At 39.4% G+C, this 18,919-nt stretch overlaps 1 protein-coding gene across 9 annotated transcripts in view; it reads right to left on the bottom strand.

Moving 5' to 3' along the window:
* The window catches only part of RALGAPA1 (Ral GTPase activating protein catalytic subunit alpha 1), a 258,521-nt gene that overhangs the window by 41,952 nt on the left and 197,650 nt on the right, over window positions 1-18,919 (bottom strand). For all 9 annotated transcript variants that reach the window (XM_039534629.1, XM_039534621.1, XM_039534630.1 and 6 more), the window contains 2 exons: window positions 8,885-9,043; window positions 6,314-6,441 (listed from right to left, as the gene is read on the bottom strand). In XM_039534629.1, coding sequence (XP_039390563.1) covers window positions 6,314-6,441; window positions 8,885-9,043 — 287 coding nt within the window. The remainder of the gene's footprint in view (window positions 1-6,313; window positions 6,442-8,884; window positions 9,044-18,919) is intronic.

Raw genomic sequence — 18,919 nt, 5'->3', positions numbered from 1 at the left:
TAAGAGGCACAACAAATATGAGATCTGTTTTCCTGCAAAGCCCTCTTCTGGGCAAATCAGTAGAAAGCATATCAAATAAATCAAGTAAGCCCCTCTTCATTAGAAGTTTGAATTTTACAAGTAACTTCGAAGTTTTTTCAACCTTGAAGTGAAATCTCAAAAAATTATCTCATGAATAAAACAAGTGATGGAAACAAACCGTACTCAAAATGAATATGAAAAACAAAAGATATAGAGAGAAGAGTAATGTGTTGGTATACAAGGAAGATTTTTTTCGTTCTCATTAAAACAGCTATGTTGAAAGGCTAAAGGTTTGATAACAATGTTTCAACTATTAACTCTTCAGGAATATACTATAAAGAAAATGTAAGACTAGTTAGTGTCCAGGCAGAATCGAGGTGATTATAAATAGAAAGGCTAGGAAAGATAGTTAGCAAAATAGTCTATCAACCCTGCTTTATATATCTTACTTTACTGATATTGCCTCCTTTTCATTTTATTTTAAATTTTAGGCAGAATCCTTAAAGGACATTAGCCCACATTACAAAACCTCCAAAAACATTTTTCATGATTGTCACTCTCTCCTAGCAGAGAGCTGCAAGAGCAAGATCATGTTATAGTTCAAGACCTATACGCACTGGTGTGGAAAGATTCATACAGTGCCTATTTCTGACACACTTAGAGTTGCTAGCACTGTAAGCCTCTTACGAGCAAAGTTTATCAAAGTAAACAAATTATTTATATTGAATGGCAAAGTTTTTGAGTCGAGACTAGAACTACCCCCTTTTCTCTAAACCTACATGCATGTTTTCTGAAACATTCTCTCCATGAAAGCTTATTTTTATATAATGGAGGCCCCCACCTTTCCTCTTCTAAGCAAGCAGGTGAGTAATGGGCTAACTCAGCAATCCAACAGCATTACATGTACTACCCCATGGATATAAAGATCCTAGATTGATCATTTGCTCTGATGGTGGCTGTAGCATACTAACAGTATGCTTAGCTGTTAGAGAGAGTGCCTTTCATTATTTTGCCAGCAACTTTTTTTGGTGGATCCAAGAATGGCATTAGTAGCACTAAAAGGTGCTATACCAAGCCTTACTTGTCGAAAAGACTGGCTTTTTGACACAAAGATTTGGGGAGTGGGCAATAAATGGGAATTCTGGGAACCAAGGATTTTTGGAGATTTAAGAAATTGAGGGGGATTGAGGGATCAACTGTAAAATAAGACCCTAAATTCCTGATTGACCCAAAATGAGATTTTTAAAGGCTTCTGTATTGGCACTATGAATTGGAACAAACATTCTCTGACTTTAACCAATTCAGATTAGCTCACTGAACTGTATGGAAATCCTTGATCACATATTCTCACTAAAGAGCCACAAATGAGCAAGGCCACACAATATCATCATGTTCTATGTACTGAACCTACCAACTGATAGGAAAAATCAGAAATGGTGGAGAGTTCGAACATTCCATAGTTCATGAGACATAAGCTGAACACCAGAAGAAAAAATGATCTATACTTATATCATGCAGATACTGAACTTAATCTTTCTAAGCAAGCTAGAAGACCTAGAACAAATCAACAGTAGGTATGCAAGGAGTAATTTAACTACACCTCAAGGCCTCTCTAAGTAGTTGAAATTATTTAAAATCATGTTGATCTTGAGAGAGGAGACAAAGAAATAGTTTTTAAGGCTAGAAAAGATCATCTAGTCTGATCTCCTGCATAACACAGGCGATAGACTCTAACCAAGTAATTTCTGCATCAAGCCCATAACTGCTGTTTGAGCAACAACTTGTTTTAAAAAAAGATATCTGGTCTTGACTGAATTGACTTCAGGTGATGAAGAATCCATCAGGTCCCTAAGTAAATTATTCTAATGGCTTCTTACTGTTAAAAATGTGTACCTACTTCTAGTCTGAATTTGTCTAGTTTCAGTTTCCAACCATTGGATCTTTTTCATACCTTATTCTTCTAGATTAAAGAGCCCTCTTCTATCAGAAATTTCTTCCTTGTATAGATATTTATAAAGACAAGATGGGGTGAAGTGATATCTTTTATTGGACTGACTTCTGTTTGAGACACACAGAACTCTTCTTCTGTGTTGCTGGAAAGCTTGTCTCTTTCACCAACACAAGTTGGTCCAATAAAAGATATTACCTGATGTGATAAAGTCAGGCCGGACACCTGAATCCAATTAAGGGCTGCCTGAGACCTTTTAAAACCCCTCCTCTGGTGAGAGGAAGGGGAAAGAGAAGGCAAGCTCCTTCCAGGCTAGTGGCAGCAGGGAAATAAGCTGCTCCAGGAGAAGCTGTGATCCTTCCCATAGGGGAAACAGCCAAACCTGAGTGCCTGCTAGGGGAAGGATTGACATCCCAAGGCAACCAGCAGGACGACACCCTGCACCAGCGAGGAGGCAGTGAAAGCCCCCCCCCCCGGGTTTTCTGTGTTTATGTGACTATTTCCTTTTTGTTTGGTGGAGGATCACCCCTTAGGCTGACCCTGAGGCCTACCCTGAAAATATTACCAAAGGAGCACAGAATGGGGAAGGCAAACCTGCCCTGAGTGGGGCTGATTACCCCAGGACCACCATCATGAGAGGGGGAAGTGCTAAGTCTGGCAAGACGAAGGAGGTGCCTTGCAACACTGACCCAACATAGTCTCTCTAATCCTAGGTCCAACACAACTATAACAATACTGTAAATTACAGTGGTAGGTATTTATAGACCATGCTTAAGTCACCTCTTAATCTTTTCTTGAATAAACTGAATAGACTGAGCTTCTCACTACAAAGATATTTTCCAGACCCAGAATCATTCTTGTAGCTCTTTTCTGAACCCTTCCCAGGTCTCCAATATCTTTTTTGAAGTGTGGACACCAGAACTGGAGACAGTATTCTAGTAAGAGTCTCATAAATGCCATATACAGAGGTAGTACCAGCTTCCAGCTCCTACTTGATATTCACCTGATTACACATTCAAGGATCATGTTCATGCTCTTGGTTACAGCACTGCAGGAATTCATATACAGCTGGTTATCTCCCATTAGAATAGCAAAAACATTTTCAAGGGTGATACCTATAATAAAATTCCAATTGCAAAGCGGTTACAGAAATAATATATATGTATATACACACATACACAAGAGCCATAACATTTTGAAACAGTAAAACACAAAGTTACTGCAATCAAACTACACACACCTAGACAGTGAACCCCATACTCTTCCCTTCAGTCACCATTACTCTTTCAGGTTCCAATCCCGCAAAGACTTGCACATAGTGCAATCCTACACATAGTGAGTAGTCTCAGCAAGCATGTATGTGTTTGAATAACTGGGTCTCTAGAGACTTCCACCTTGGCTTTTTATATCACCAAAAAGCCCCTTCCGGATATGGAGAAGTACACAGCTGGGTATCACCTGACCAACAGTAACCAAAAATGTCTATCAGGTAGCATATACTACATACTGAATGGTGACATGGCATGGTGGGATGAATTTCAGACTGGAGTCAGACTCCTGTGTTCTAATCACGGCTTTAAAATCAATTACTACAGTGGTTTTGAACAACTTTAACATCTCTCTCTCAATTTCTCCATCTTCAAAAAGGAGAGAATACCCAACAACAGGGCACAGCTGCCAACTTTCACGTGGTAAAAATGCACCCCGACTTTCACAATAAGCCAAAAATCAAGCTAATCCCATTTCAAAACAAGGCCAAACCAAGCCAATCCCTAAGAACCCCAACATTCTATACGACTAGATCCCCTCGGCGTGCAGTATGGGGACTGTGGTGTGCCTGATGTGGACCCCTGACTCTCTCCCTCACGTACCCCTGCTTGCCAGGAGCCAATCGAAAAAAAGAAGCAACAGGCTACAACAAGCTACAAGCCAAAAACTAGCCAACAAGCAACTCACAAGCCAATTAAGCCAAAAACAAGCCCAATTTCTGCGTTTTTTCCGCAGGTTTGGCATGTCTGCTACAGGTTTTGAAGAACGTCTGACACTCATTTGCCAGAACACTGATCTAGCAAATGACCTGCCCCCTCAAAACCCAGTCTAATTTAATTACTATTGCCCCACCTTCAATGTCATCAATAAATCACAATGCTGCCCCCAATTAAATCTGCCCCTCCTGTCCAAACAAATAAAAATTAATTTGGTTCCTGCTACTGCTTTGCAGGACTCTATTGTGCTGCAACCGCCTCACTGCTGGACATGCATAAGGTCCATAAACCTCTCCACCTGGGCCCTCTGCTCCTCTCCTGATTACCCTCTGAAAAGTAAAGGCTCCAACTAGTCTGATCTCTTTCATCCTTTCCCTTCCTAAAAATGGAGTAGTATGCATGGGTCACTCTGCTCCCTCTTTCTCCCTTTCCCTCCTTCTAAAGGAGCAGCAACAGGGTATTCTGTCCTTCTCTTCTCCATAGAAGCAGACAGGGGATTCACAGCCCAATTCATCAGAGAAAACATTGTATTCATCCTGAGAAAGTAGGTATTTGAAGCCCTGCTCACATCCCTCACAGAGGTATCATGAAGATTAGATAATGAAAGTGTTTGCATTTACAGTAGATAAAGCCTTTTATCTTCAAAGTATTATGAAGAGCAGTGAACACAACACATAATCCGAGCAGAGGCAGATACCAATTCACACGATGTCACCAATTAATAATGAAGTCCTTTAAAACCGGTACCCACTATATTGGCACTTAATGTGTATGCTAAATGGGGTCACAAATTCCAACATACAGGGAATACCTTTCATACCAAAGCAATGCTAATGATTTAAAATGATAAACGTCCATATTTTAATGGTGACCACTGTATCATGATGTATGATATGTAGATAAGCAACTACAATCAGGAGCACAGAATCTGAAATCTTTGTAGGAGTTCTTCCAGTATATATAACCTTCAGGTCCTGGACAATTTCAGGGCACTGAATTTACAAACCTGCAGGTTAAGTCTGTGGGATTTGTTATATGCACAATACTCTTCACAAAAGCTCAGATACACTGCTCCTTTGCAGAGCACATAGAAGGTTATTTCAAGGCAAGTAACTTTCAACTGTCCACCCTGCATGGTTCAGTACACCCACAGGCCCCAGCGATTTTTGAGGTCAAATGACCGCAACATATTTGGAATTCCTACTCCGAAACAGCAATAAATAAACAAATAAAATAAATACATTAAAAAAACCACAGACCTCTCCAAAAGTGAAATAATGGTGCATCTGCGTATCTATCAACAAAAAGAGACTGCAGAAATGTCATTAAATGTGATCAATGTGATAGATTTTTGTTTTTCCATCTATAAATCTATATCATATCAAATGTGACAGAAAAAGCAAAATTACACAACTACTACAAAGACAATTTCTGAAAGAATACAGAACATTTAAGTAATAGTCTATTGGCTGACAAATGCAAGGCAATAAATCTATACTGCAGGTATACAGGTTAACATACAAAGTTGAAAAAAAAAATCTTAATTCAAATTTAAACTCTCCTGTTCATTACTTAAAATAGATGCAACAAGAACATACATTTACTAGTTCAATAACAGTAATAGTAGAAGTCAATCTTAGAAAGGGGAGAAATGTAAAAAAACAACAAACCATTTACTATGTAATGATATATATGGATAAAAGTGTGTAGCTATATTACATCAAGTGGTATTAAAAAAAATTAAGTGGACTAGTTTACCTCATGTTTTTATTTTCACTTCATGTTGTTCTGTAATCTTATTTTCTTAGGAGCTCCTTGTTCTGAAGTTTACAGAAATATAAAATTCCAACAGGAAAAGGTGATAAACTTTTCAGGCTTCTCTACAAAGACATGCCTAAGTAACTCTGATGACGGCCTGGTGTTCTTAACTATATTATACAACTATGTATCAGGTACCATAATAATTAAGCTAATAAGCAGCAATAATAGATTTTTTTCTCTTTTTGAAACAAAAACAATTCCACTGGATTGAAAAACAAAATTACACAATGTTAACAATGAACAAATATCTACTTTCACTAAAGGAACAAACTGCTAATAATACCACAAATCAGCTATTTTTGGAAAAATCTGTATATGAAATGGACTTGTATGTTAAACCATCATTCCTTATTTAATAGCACTAAAGTGACTTCATTTGGCAATTTTAAAGCATTAATCTGAAGCTTCTTAAAAAACAGTTTAAAATATATTCCCTGAAGGTCTAAAACAAACAAACAACAAAAAATAAAACACGAGAAAAATATCTTTAGCCCTGAAAAGTCAATGTATGTGAAAACTGTACAGGTGAAAAGGATACAAGTTTTGGTATAATGGAATCAGTGATTTCAGTGCTCGGCTTGCATTTATAGCTGTTGCACGAACCATAATAGGAAGAATTTTTCCATTAACAATAGCGCCATCGAAGAGTGGACCAAAGAATGGAACCTGAATCAGAAATTAATAAATTCAACCCTAATATGAAATCTCTGCTATAACAATTAGAAATCAACATTAACAATGGAGAGCTCATCATTCTTTTTCTTCCTCATCTCTGGTTAATCACAACAATTATTTGTGATAGACCTATTCTTTCATGAAAATACTTAGCCATATAACGTGGTAACAGATAATTTTTCTGCACATTCTGTTTTAAGTAACCATTTGAATATTGTGTCTCATACAGGCTTATTTTCAACACTTTCTGCCAAAAGCCTAATAGTAAGTCATATATGTGACACTTACGAAGTTCAAAGGCTAAGGGAGGGGAAATGATTACCCACTTTAAAAAAAATTACATCTTTAGATACAGCATGCATCTATAGTGTGGAACTATCTATTACTGGATCTTCATCCACCACTCCTTCCCCCCATTTGTTGCTCTCATTTTTTATATCATATCTACAATTAGACTGTATGTTTTTTGAAGCAGAAACCACACATGAAGTCTTGACCCCCACTGAAGTCAATGGGAGTTTTGCTGTTGATTTGAAAAGGGCAAGGATTTTACCCCCCTGTCTACTTTGTGTGCGTAATGTACTTAGCACATTTTGGTAGATAAGTACATGAATAATAAAATCAGTCTGAATGCTTTTTGCTTATACGTTAAACAAATTAAAAATAAAAAAAGTACGATTACAGGTGGAAGGCCTGATTCTCTATTTGCTCTCATGGGTTTCCTTCTTTGCAGTATTTATCATGCTAACTTCATGTGAAACTCACTGATGTCAAATCTTGCATTTATGTGTACATAATGAATTGATACATGGCTAACTACCAGATATGTCTGCAAATTCAGGCTTTGCATACACAACCTTATAAGCAGAGTTTTAGAACTTAGGCTGAGACTAGCAGAAAGTTTGGTCCTTAATATATGTATATCCCCAAAAGTCCACAGAATTATCTGGCTCTAATATTTTGACATTATATTTTTCACTGACCAGTTAGCATCTGGGACTCCCCCATCACTCTGGAGCAGCTGTGTGTGGACCTCTGGGGATCTGTGGAGCACTTGCTGGTGTTTCACAGATAGAGGGCTTGTTACATAGTGCTGGGTCTCAAGTAAGAAGAGACCCAGCACTTTGTTTTTAGCTACTAAATAGCATAAAAAAAGTAAAAATATATAAAATACCTTCCTTTTTGTGTATGTAAACAATTGCTGTAGTTGCCACCACAAGGATTTTATATGACTGCAAAAAGGAAGAGAGGTGGTCTATTTGTGATCATGAATGGGAGAGGTACCCAATAGGCAATCTGTCTGCTAAGATGTGATCCACACTACAAATGAGTTTAAGTGCACTATTTTTGCCAATACTCAATTTTGAGCATCTTGAAGTTATCTAGTTTGATTGGTGGAAGTCATTCATTTTCCATTTAATGAATGCTATTAGGGCAAGGCTGTTCCCTTCTTTCTTAAAGCAATTAAAATAGTAATAAAATATGGCAATAATGTAACCCCTCATACTTTCGAGTAAGAAAAAAAATGTAGTTTTAATTAAAATGTGTGCACCCTTGGTAGTACCATACCATTTATGGCATTAGTTTTATCCTGAATGCCATATGAATGCCACTACCATACCACCCTCAGTGCCATATGGTTGACTTCACATTTCTCTCATGTAGCTTATTAGTATTAATATTTATAGTAAATAAAATACAAGTCTGTAAACCCATGCCACTGACATCCCACCTAAGAATTAAGCGATCCAACCATTTATTGCTGCTTCTAGTCCAACAGCTGCTCAATCCATATTGAATGGTTAATCTGGTGCTGTTAAAGAGCATGGCTATGAGACAGGGATGCAACTACATTAAATCCCCAGTTCAACAAAATATTTAAGCATATGCCTTACTTTAAGCAAGGTAAATAGTTCCAATATAGCCAACATGCTTAAATACCTTTCTGAATCTGGGCCTGAATTCCTGTGTGCCAGTCTAAAGGAAAGGTAGAAATGGCTGAGAGAGGAAGGAAAGGAAAATGGTAATACCGAATGGAGCAAGGAGGAAGAGGTAGCCAGCTCAGGACATAGATCTAGGATTTGGATTCATGTGCTAATACAATACAAATCTAACAAACCAGACTAAATTTAATGTAATCTAATCTCAGAGTTCAAGTGACTATATAAAATATTCTAACCTTTGTTCTTGCAGTTTATATTAGTTATCAGAACTGCTTGATGAGATTATGGCCCTTTTGTTCACAGTTCCTTATTTTCCTCTCTACACTGCACTCAGTACACATGACTTCTATCTTGTAGCTATTACTACTGTCATTATTAAAAAAGGATTACCTTGTTGGATCAATATGTCACACCATAAAAAACAGCAACATATATTTAAACAACCCAAAAGTTACTCAACACATGAGGGAAAACACAAAAGAAATTTTTACCTCTGGTTTTTTCATGATCTGAATACTGAACATGTGGTTTTTCATTGGGTAGATAATAATAAGAACATCACCGAATTCTGTAGGAATTATTCCTCTCCTGTAGTCTCGAGTATGCTCTGACCAGACAATGTGCACTTCGTCATTTCCTAAATGTCTTAGCTGGAAAAAGAAGGGAAAAACAAAATAATTTTTAACAGCTGAGTACACAATACTGCAGCTGTACAGAGATAGCCAAGGCTTGTACTCCAAATGACAATGAACTGAAGAAGAATTTGTGGGGTGCAGAGAGAGGACACATCCAAACCACATTGCAATGTCCCTGATTTAGATGCAAGTCAAAGCAAACATTCACAATTAGGTCTGTGTTTAGTATGCTGATGTCAGGTATGACTTTTTTTAAATGAATAGCTGTGGCAATATAGAATATTTCCAAGTTAAATCTATAATTTTCCCTAATAAAATTGGTAGAAGATGTTCAGAGGCTTGTATTTGACTTACCAAAATACTTTAAATCCTCACACCAAGATTAATAGGGACTAAGTTTGTAAGTGTGAAATCTTTCCATATCAATTCTCAAAAGCAGTTTGAATGAATATGTGGCTACAAAGATCTGTATTTGAGGAATCTGCAACTTTGCTCCTCTTGCCAGATTAGAAATGGGCTACCATCAAATAAAATAATCATAGAGAAAAATGTAATCTGGATTTTCCATGGCTCCAAAAACCACTGAAACTAAGTATTTATTTTTTCTTGAAGCCTGAATACCCTTGCAAATTTTCAATGGCCAGAAGTTTCAAAATGTGCACCACTGAAACCATTTGGAACAATAATATACTAGGTTAAAAGAAATACTTTAAATTCATGTAGGGTGTGACTTTCAAAACTGCTCACGATTGTCTGAACTTTTCCATTAAGTCAGTGGTAAACTCCAATCATCTTTCATGAAAGTAGAATTAGGCCAATGATGAACACTTTTGAAAATCTCAACCTTGTGCTCCAAAATTCACCTTCTGTTAAAATGTGTTCTTTCCTGAAAAGTCATTGTAAAAATGGCATGAGGTGGCTCCATGTTATTATTTCTCGATGGATTTCCTGATCGAACGTGTTCAGTGTACAGATAAAATGATGTTTCCTCCCACTAAGTGACAGCCCTGAAAATTCAACCTGGCATCTGAGAGAGGTTTCCCTCTCGCACATCACCACCAATAACAAAGGTTGTATGTGACAAATTAAGTCTTCAGTTACACTTTTCAGTCCAATATGATACCATTTCTATTGGCCCATTGCCTTCATTTAGCTTGCACAGCGTTACCTGTAAACTATTTAGTAAACTATTCTGTTGATGCTACTCAAGGAACAGAATCCAACTCACAATTTGAACTGTGCTGGCTCTGCACTGATAATAAGAGTAAGAAGTAGTCAGCAGATACTACCCTGAACAAAACAAAACAAAAAAACCCCAAACACACACGTACACATTAAATAAGAAAGGGCCTCTTTTACACAGTCATTTTAAGAGCATATCTGTACTTTAAATAAAAGTAAAACCTATGCAGCATCTCTCGATAATAAACAGATACCTCTGAGTAGAGGATGATTTAACAATATAACCTACAAACCTCCTAGAATACTATTTAGGATTTACTTAAAAGGGGGTACATTTTAGGTCCTAAACAGATTGTTAGTGGCCTTCTTTGCATTACAAGTTTTTTTTGTTATTACAAGTTTGTGCTGTTCTCTGTTGGTTTGTAACTGGATACAAGAGTTTTTTAAATAAAGACTCAGTGAAAAGCAACTCTCACATTTCTAGCAGACATGGAGGATGTTCTTGTGGCCCAGTACTGTACTGAACCTACATCTCCTAAGTCTCAATTCCTGACTCTGACACAGACTTCTTGTATGATCCTGAACAAGTCAATTCTATCTCAGGCCCACATAAAATAGTTACTTACCCTACAGTGACTGGTTCTTCAGGATGTGTTGTCCACACAGAGTTGCACTCTGATGTGTGTGTGCCCCGTGAACACAAGATGATTTTTTTTTGTCCATGGGGGCCATTCCTGCACCCTAGCACTCTTTATAACAGAGTGTATAAAGGATGAGGTAGCTCAAATCCACACTCAGTTCCTTCAGTCAGAATCTCATAGGAGCAGGACTCTGATTAGCAGGGAAGGAAGGCAGGCTATGGAATCTGTGTGAACATATCTTGAAGAAGCACAGTTACTGTAGGGTAAGCTATGGTTCTCTCTTCTTCTAGTGAGTGTCCAAACAGATTCTACTCTTTGTGACCTACAAGCAATTGCCTATTGCCTAGAAGTGGATTAGAAGAGTTCTATTTGAACGAAATTTTAAGAATGCCCTACCAAAGCTAGCATCTGATCTGGATTGCTTGTACCAGGCAATAGTGAATGGTAAATCACAGAATCATAGAAACGTAGGACTGGAAGGGACCTCGCTAGGTCATCTAGTCCAGACCCCTGAACTAAGGTAGGACTAAGTATTATCTAGACCATCCCTGATAGCAGTTTGTCTAACCTGTTCTTAAAAACCCCCAATGACTGAGATTCCACAGCCGCCCTATGCAATTTTTCTAGTGCTTAACTACCCTTACAGTTAGGAAGCAATGTCTGACATTGTTGCAATTTAAGCCTCATCACTCCTTGTCCTGTCCTCAGCAGTTCAGGAGAACAATTTATCACCTTTTCTTTTTAACAACCTTTTACATACTTGAACACTGCTATCATACCCCCTCCCCCTGTCTTCTCTTCTCCAAACCCATTTTTCCCCCCAATCTTTTCAATTCAATGCATGGATCAAGCTCCATGTTGCTGCCCTACATCTCTCGGATATGAGGGATGTAAAGTGCAGAGGTCACTTTAGTTCTAGTGGAATGATCCCCAATACATCCAAGGGATGTTTCTTAATCAAACGGTTAACAAGTCCTATTACAGTCAGACCCACTTAGTCTCTGAGGTGACATGGGTTGTCCCTTAATCCTCTCAACAAATGCCAAAAGAGTAAAGGCATACACCTGAATAGCCTAGTCCTATACAAATAAAAGGACAACGCTCTTACAACATTGAGCATGTGGAGTTTTATTTCAACTCGGAAAGAGAGCAGTTTATGGAAGAAAACGGGGAGATGAATTGACTGATTGATGTGAAAATTGGAAACTATCTTAGGCAAAAAAGTGGGTGAGGCCTCAGAGTGGCTCTGTCCTTGTGAAAGATCATATATGGGGGACCTGCCATGAAAGCCTAGCTCTCTTCCATCTTCCTACCTGATATGATGGCTACCAGAAAAACTGTCTTCATTAACAGGTGGTAGAAAGAGCAGATAGCATAGGCTCAAATGTGGACCCATCAAGTCCTGTTAAGGTCCCAGAAAGAAGAGGGTTTCTTGACTGGTGGGAAAACATGAGTTGAGGTCTCTTAGAAATTTCATCCTTGTGGGATGTGAGAAAACTGTGATCTTGGGCAGACAGATGATTATCACAGATTGCTGCCAGGTGCATGCTTATTGAGCTGAAGGACAATCCCAATTGCTTTAGTTAAAGTAGATAGTCCAATAGTGATGATATTAAAGCTTCAATGGTGAGTTGTTGCTGAAATGCCAAAATAGAAAACTGTTTGAAATCTGATTGAAGGTTTTCTGCTTTCCAGCAAAATGTCTTGAACAGAGGCAGAACAGTTTCTGTGTATATCCATCCATTCCTCAATGTACTGAGCATTATCTATCTATATATAAAAATGGGAAGATATACATTATATCTGGAGCCCATGGTATGAGAAAGGTGTCCATGAGGGAGCCCAGGGTTGGCACTCTCTGGAATAGAACATGTAGAATTTGTTTTTCTAAAATATTGCAAATGAGTCCAGATTTTGGAAACCCCCATCTATACATACCATATGATGGGGACTAATTTAGCTACAACTAATCAGGAAAGAAATCTTGGAGTCATCGGGGATAGTTCTCTGAAGACGCCCATGCAGTGTGCAGCAGCAGTCAAAAAAGCAAACAGGATGTTAGGAATCATTCAAAAAGGGATAGAGAATAAGATGGAGAATATCTTATTGCCCTTGTATAAATCCATGATATGCCCGCATCTTGAATACTGCATACAGATGTGGTCTCTTCATCTCAAAAAAGATATACTGGCATTAGAAAAAGTTCAGAAAAGGGCAACTAAAATGTTTGGAATGGGTCCCATATGAAGAGAGATTAAAGAGGCTAGGACTTTTCAGTTCGGAAAAGAGGAGACTAAGGGGGGATATGACAGAGGCATATAAAATCATGAGTGGTGTGGAGAAAGTGAATAAGGAAAAGTTATTTACTTGTTCCCATAATATAATTAGGGGCCACCAAATGAAATTAATGGGCAACAGGTTTAAAACAAATAAAAGGAAGTTCTTCACACAGCACACAATCAACCTTGCCTGAGGAGGTTGTGAAGGCCAGGACTATAAGAGGGTTTAAAAGAGAACTAGATAAATTCATGGAAGTTAAGCCCATTAATGGCTATTAGCCAGAATGGGTAAGAAATGGTGTCCCTAGCCTCTGTTTGTCAGAGGGCCGAGATGGATGGCAGGAGAGAGATCACTTGATCACTACCTGTTAGGTTCATTCCCTCTGGGGCACCTGGCATTGGCCACTGTTGGTAGACAGGATACTGGGCTGGATGGACCTTTCGTCTGACCCAGTATGGACGTTCTTATGTTCTTATCAGTCCAAAGTTATCCCAGTCCAAGCCTACTGGAATTAAGAAAGGTAGTTGCCAAAAGATAACTTGGAAGTGGATCCCAAGGTGTTCCAGCCAAATTCTCAATATGTGAGAGTCAAAACTGGATCTTGCCTGGTGCCTTAGAATGTGGGGCAAGCCAAGGACAAGGCAGATGGTCACCTCAAGTGAAATCATTAACTTCCTTAGGGTCTCCGAGGACCATTTCTGTGGCTAATATTGAGACAACAGTCTCTATCTTAAAATGATATTTTGCCTTTGATGTTTCCTCTTTGGGGCTGACACACATAGCCTTATGAATGCCCTTTAGTCTTTTAGTATATGGAGTGCTTCATCCATGCCACTATTAAAGCGCTCACTGCCTTCAAATGGGTGGTCTCCTATAATGGCTTGGACCTCCCTCCATCTGCTAAATGGAAGCATCTCTGTATAACTATCAATTTATCTACACATTTATACTGCAACATCACCGTATTGCATGAAAGTAGAACCTTTGAGCACATATGAGCATATTGCCTTAGGTGAAAGAGGCTCTTTTAAGAGAAGCCTAAAATTAGGGGGAGGGATAGCTCAGTGGTTTGAGCATTGGCCTGCTAAACCCAGCGTTGTGAGTTCAATCCTTGAGGGGGCCACTTAGGGATCTGGTGGAACCTGTAGAACTCATTGCAAGGGGATATTGTGAAGGCAAAAGTATAACAGGGTTCACAAAAGTATTAGATAAGTTCTTGGAGAATAGGTCCATGAATGGCTATTAGCCAAGATGGTCAGTGATGCAACACCATGTTCTGGGTATCCTAGCCTCTGCCTGCTAGAAGCTGGGAGTGGATGACAGGATGGATCAATTGATAATTGCCCTGTTTTGTTCATTCCCTCTGAAGCAACAGGCATTGGCCACTGTTGGAAGACAGTATACTGGGCTAGATGGACCACTGGGGTCTGACCCAGTATGCCTGTTCTTATGCTTTTTGAATCCTCTTGGAGAAGGACTTGTAAACTGGGCAGTGTTCCAAAGCACAACCCTCTTTCAGGCAGAATGGGCATTGGGAGTGTCCATCATTCACCGACATTGCTGCTTCAGAGGAGAGGCAAATCTTGAACCCCTGCAACTTGAAGTTAAACATTTTAAGTTCTTGTAGGGAGGTGCCCTTGTACAGGGGAGTAGGCCCTTGTACAAGGGAAAGGAAACCTATCACTACTCTAAATAAATCTAAAGTTTTGGAGGGTTTTTTTTTTTAAATCCAGTAGGCAAAGAAATTTTTTCTAAAGTTAACGAACTACAGAAATGAACCAGCTCAGAGCAAGGGATGTGGACTCTAAGGTTTTGTCTTGCTGCCATAGGAGGTAAGAAGAAAGTGAGAGTTGTGGCTTCCCCATCCTTTATACTCTCTGCTATAGGGAGTGAGAGGGTGCATGTGCGGCCCCAACAGACACAGCTATTTAAAAGAATCCAATCTTCTGTGCCTGGGATGCAAATGCACCAAGAGTGGAATCCATGTGGACAATCACTCAAAGATCGTTTATAAATTGTCATAGTTGAAGTCAATGGAGTTATGACAATTTACACCAGATGAGGAAGGTAAATTCGCACCTGCCTGGTGCGAAGGTTGTGGATCTCTCGAGGCATCTAGACAGACTTATGTGTACTGCTGGGGAGGAGCCAGTGGTCGTGGTACATGTAGGTACCAATGACATAGGGAAGGGTAGGAGAGATGTCCTGGAAGCCAAATTTAGGCTGCTAGGGAAGAGACTGAAATCCAGGACCTCTATGGTGGCATTCTCAGAAATGCTCCCAGTTCCACGCGCAGGGCCAGGTAGGCAGGCAGAGCTTCAGAGTCTCAATGCGTGGATGAGACGATGGTGTAGAGAGGAGGGGTTCACGTTCATTAGGAACTGGGGAAACTTCTGGGATGGGAGGAGCCTATACAGGAGAGATGGGCTCCACCTAAACCAAAGTGGAACCAGACTGCTGGCACTAAACATTAAGAAGGTTGTAGAGCAGTTTTTAAACTAGGAGATGGGGGAAAGCCGACCACTGCAGAGGAGCGTGTGGATCGGACACAGACTTTTCTTAGGGGAGAGTCTGATGATAGAGAATCTCCAGGTTATAGTCAGGAGCAGAGGACGGAAGAGGATAATGTAAGGGCCAGATCAGATGATAAACAGTCACATAAAGAATCTGGCACATCAGAAAAAGGCAGGCTAATAAACAGGGACAAGTTTTTAAAGTGCTTGTACACAAATACCAGAAGTCTAAATAATAAGATGGGTGAGCTAGAGTGCCTTGTGATAAAGGAGGATATTGATATAATAGGCATCACAGAAACCTGGTGGACCGAGAGCAATCAATGGGACACAATCATTCCGGGGTACAAAATACATCGGAAGGACAGAACAGGTCGTGCAGGGGGAGGAGTGGCACTATATGTGAAAGAAAGTGTAGATTCAAATGAAGTAAAAATCTTAAGCGAATCTACATGTTCCATAGAATCTCTATGGATAGAAATTTCATGCTCTAGTGAAAATATAACATTGGGGATCTATTATCGACCACCTGACCAGGACAGTAATAGTGATGATGAAATGCTAAGGGAAATTAGAGAGGCTATCAAAATTAAGAACCCAATAATAGTGGGGGATTTCAATTATCCCCATATTGACTGGGAACATTTCACTTCAGGACGAAATGCAGAGATAAAATTTCTCGATACTTTAAATGACTGCTTCATGGAGCAGCTGGTACAGGAACCCACAAGCGGAGAGGCAACTCTAGATTTAATCCTGAGTGGAGCGCAGGAGCTGGTCCAAGAGGTAACTATAGCAGGACCGCTTGGAAATAGTGACCATAATACAATAACATTCAACATCCCTGTGGTGGGAAGAACACCTCAACTGCCCAACACTGTGGCATTTAATTTCAAAAGGGGGAACTATACAAAAATGAGGGGGTTAGTTAGGCAAAAGTTAAAAGGTACAGTGACTAAAGTGAAATCCCTGCAAGTTGCATGGGCCCTTTTTAAAGATACCATAATAGAGGCCCAACTTCAATGTATACCCCAAATTAAGAAAAACAGTAAAAACTAAAAAAGAGCCACCGTGGCTTAACAACCATGTAAAAGAAGCAGTGAGAGATAAAAAGACTTCCTTTAAAAGGTGGAAGTCAAATCCTAATGAGGCAAATAGAAAGGAACACAAACACTGCCAACTTAAGTGCAAGAGTGTAATAAGAAAAGCCAAAGAGGAGTTTGAAGAATGACTAGCCAAAAACTCTAAAGGTAATAAAATGTTTTTTTAAGTACATCAGAAGCAGGAAGCCTGCTAAACAACCAGTGGGGCCCCTTGACGATCAAAATACAAAAGGAGCGCTTAAAGACGATAAAGTCATTGCGGAGAAACTAAATGGATTCTTTGCTTCAGTCTTCACGGCTGAGGATGTTAGGGAGATTCCCAAACTTGAGCTGGCTTTTGTAGGTGACAAATCTGAGGAACTGTCACAGATTGAAGTGTCACTAGAGGTGGTTTTGGAATTAATTGATAAACTCAACATTAACAAGTCACCGGGACCAGATGGCATTCACCCAAGAGTTCTGAAAGAACTCAAATGTGAAGTTGCGGAACTATTAACTAAGGTTTGTAACCTGTCCTTTAAATCGGCTTCGGTACCCAATGACTGGAAGTTAGCTAATGTAACGCCAATATTTAAAAAGGGCTCTAGGGGTGATCCCGGCAATTACAGACCGGTAAGTCTAACGTCGGTACCGGGCAAATTAGTTGAAACAATAGTTAAGAATAAAATTGTCAGACACGTAGAAAAACAAACTGTTGAGCAATAGTCAACATGGTTTCTGTAAAGGGAAATCGTGTCTTACTAATCTATTAGAGTTCTTTGAAGGGGTCAACAAACATGTGGACAAGGGGGATCTGGTGGACATAGTGTACTTAGATTTCCAGAAAGCCTTTGACAAGGTCCCTCACCAAAGGCTCTTACATAAATTAAGCTGTCATGGGATAAAAGGGAAGGTCCTTTCATGGACTGAGAACTGGTTAAAGGACAGGGAACAAAGGGTAGGAATTAATGGTAAATTCTCAGAATGGAGAGGGGTAACTAGTGGTGTTCCCCAGGGGTCAGTCCTAGGACCAATCCTATTCAATTTATTCATAAATGATCTGGAGAAAAGGGTAAACAGTGAGGAGGCAAAGTTTGCAGATGATACAAGACTGCTCAAGATAGTTAAGACCAAAGCAGATTGTGAAGAACTTCAAAAAGATCTCACAAAACTAAGTGATTGGGCAACAAAATGGCAAATGAAATTTAATGTGGATAAATGTAAAGTAATGCACATTGGAAAAAATAACCCCAACTATACATACAACATGATGGGGGCTAATTTAGCTACAACGAGTCAGGAAAAAGATCTTGGAGTCATCGTGGATAGTTCTCTGAAGATGTCCATGCAGCGTGCAGAGGCGGTCAAAAAAGCAAACAGGATGTTAGGAATCATTAAAAAGGGGATAGAAAATAAGACTGAGAATATATTATTGCCCTTATATAAATCCATGGTACGCCCACATCTCGAATACTGTGTACAGATGTGGTCTCCTCACCTCAAAAAAGATATTCTAGCACTAGAAAAGGTTCAGAAAAGGGCAATGAAAGTGATTAGGGGTTTGGAGAGGGTCGCATACGAGGAAAGATTAAAGAGGCTAGGACTCTTCAGCTTGGAAAAGAGAAGACTAAGGGGGGATATGATAGAGGTATATAAAATCATGAGTGATGTTGAGAAAGTGGATAAGGAAAAGTTATTTACTTATTCCCATAATACAAGAACTAGGGGTCACCAAATGAAATTAATAGGCAGCAGGTTTAAAACAAATAAAAGGAAGTTCTTCTTCACACAGCGCACAGTCAACTTGTGGAACTCCTTACCTGAGGAGGTTGTGAAGGCTAGGACTATAACAATGTTTAAAAGGGGACTGGATAAATTCATGGTGGCTAAGTCCATAAATGGCTATTAGCTAGGATGGGTAAGAAAGGTGTCCCTATCCTCTGTTTGTCAGAGGATGGAGATGGATGGCAGGAGAGAGATCACTTGATCATTGCCTGTTAGGTTAACTCCCTCTGGGGCACCTGGCATTGGCCACTGTCGGTAGATAGATACTGGGCTAGATGGACCTTTGGTTTGACCCGGTATGGCCATTCTTATGTTCTTATGTAGGATGTGGCCCTTTGTGCCTCAGTTCCCCACTTGAAAACTGGGGTAATAATGCTCTCCTCCCACGCTTTCTCTTGTCCATTTAGG

This window comes from Mauremys reevesii, linkage group 4, assembly GCF_016161935.1.
Source record: "Mauremys reevesii isolate NIE-2019 linkage group 4, ASM1616193v1, whole genome shotgun sequence".
In the NCBI taxonomy this organism is placed as follows: domain Eukaryota; kingdom Metazoa; phylum Chordata; order Testudines; family Geoemydidae; genus Mauremys; species Mauremys reevesii.
This window is presented reverse-complemented; position numbering and strand designations above follow the sequence as displayed.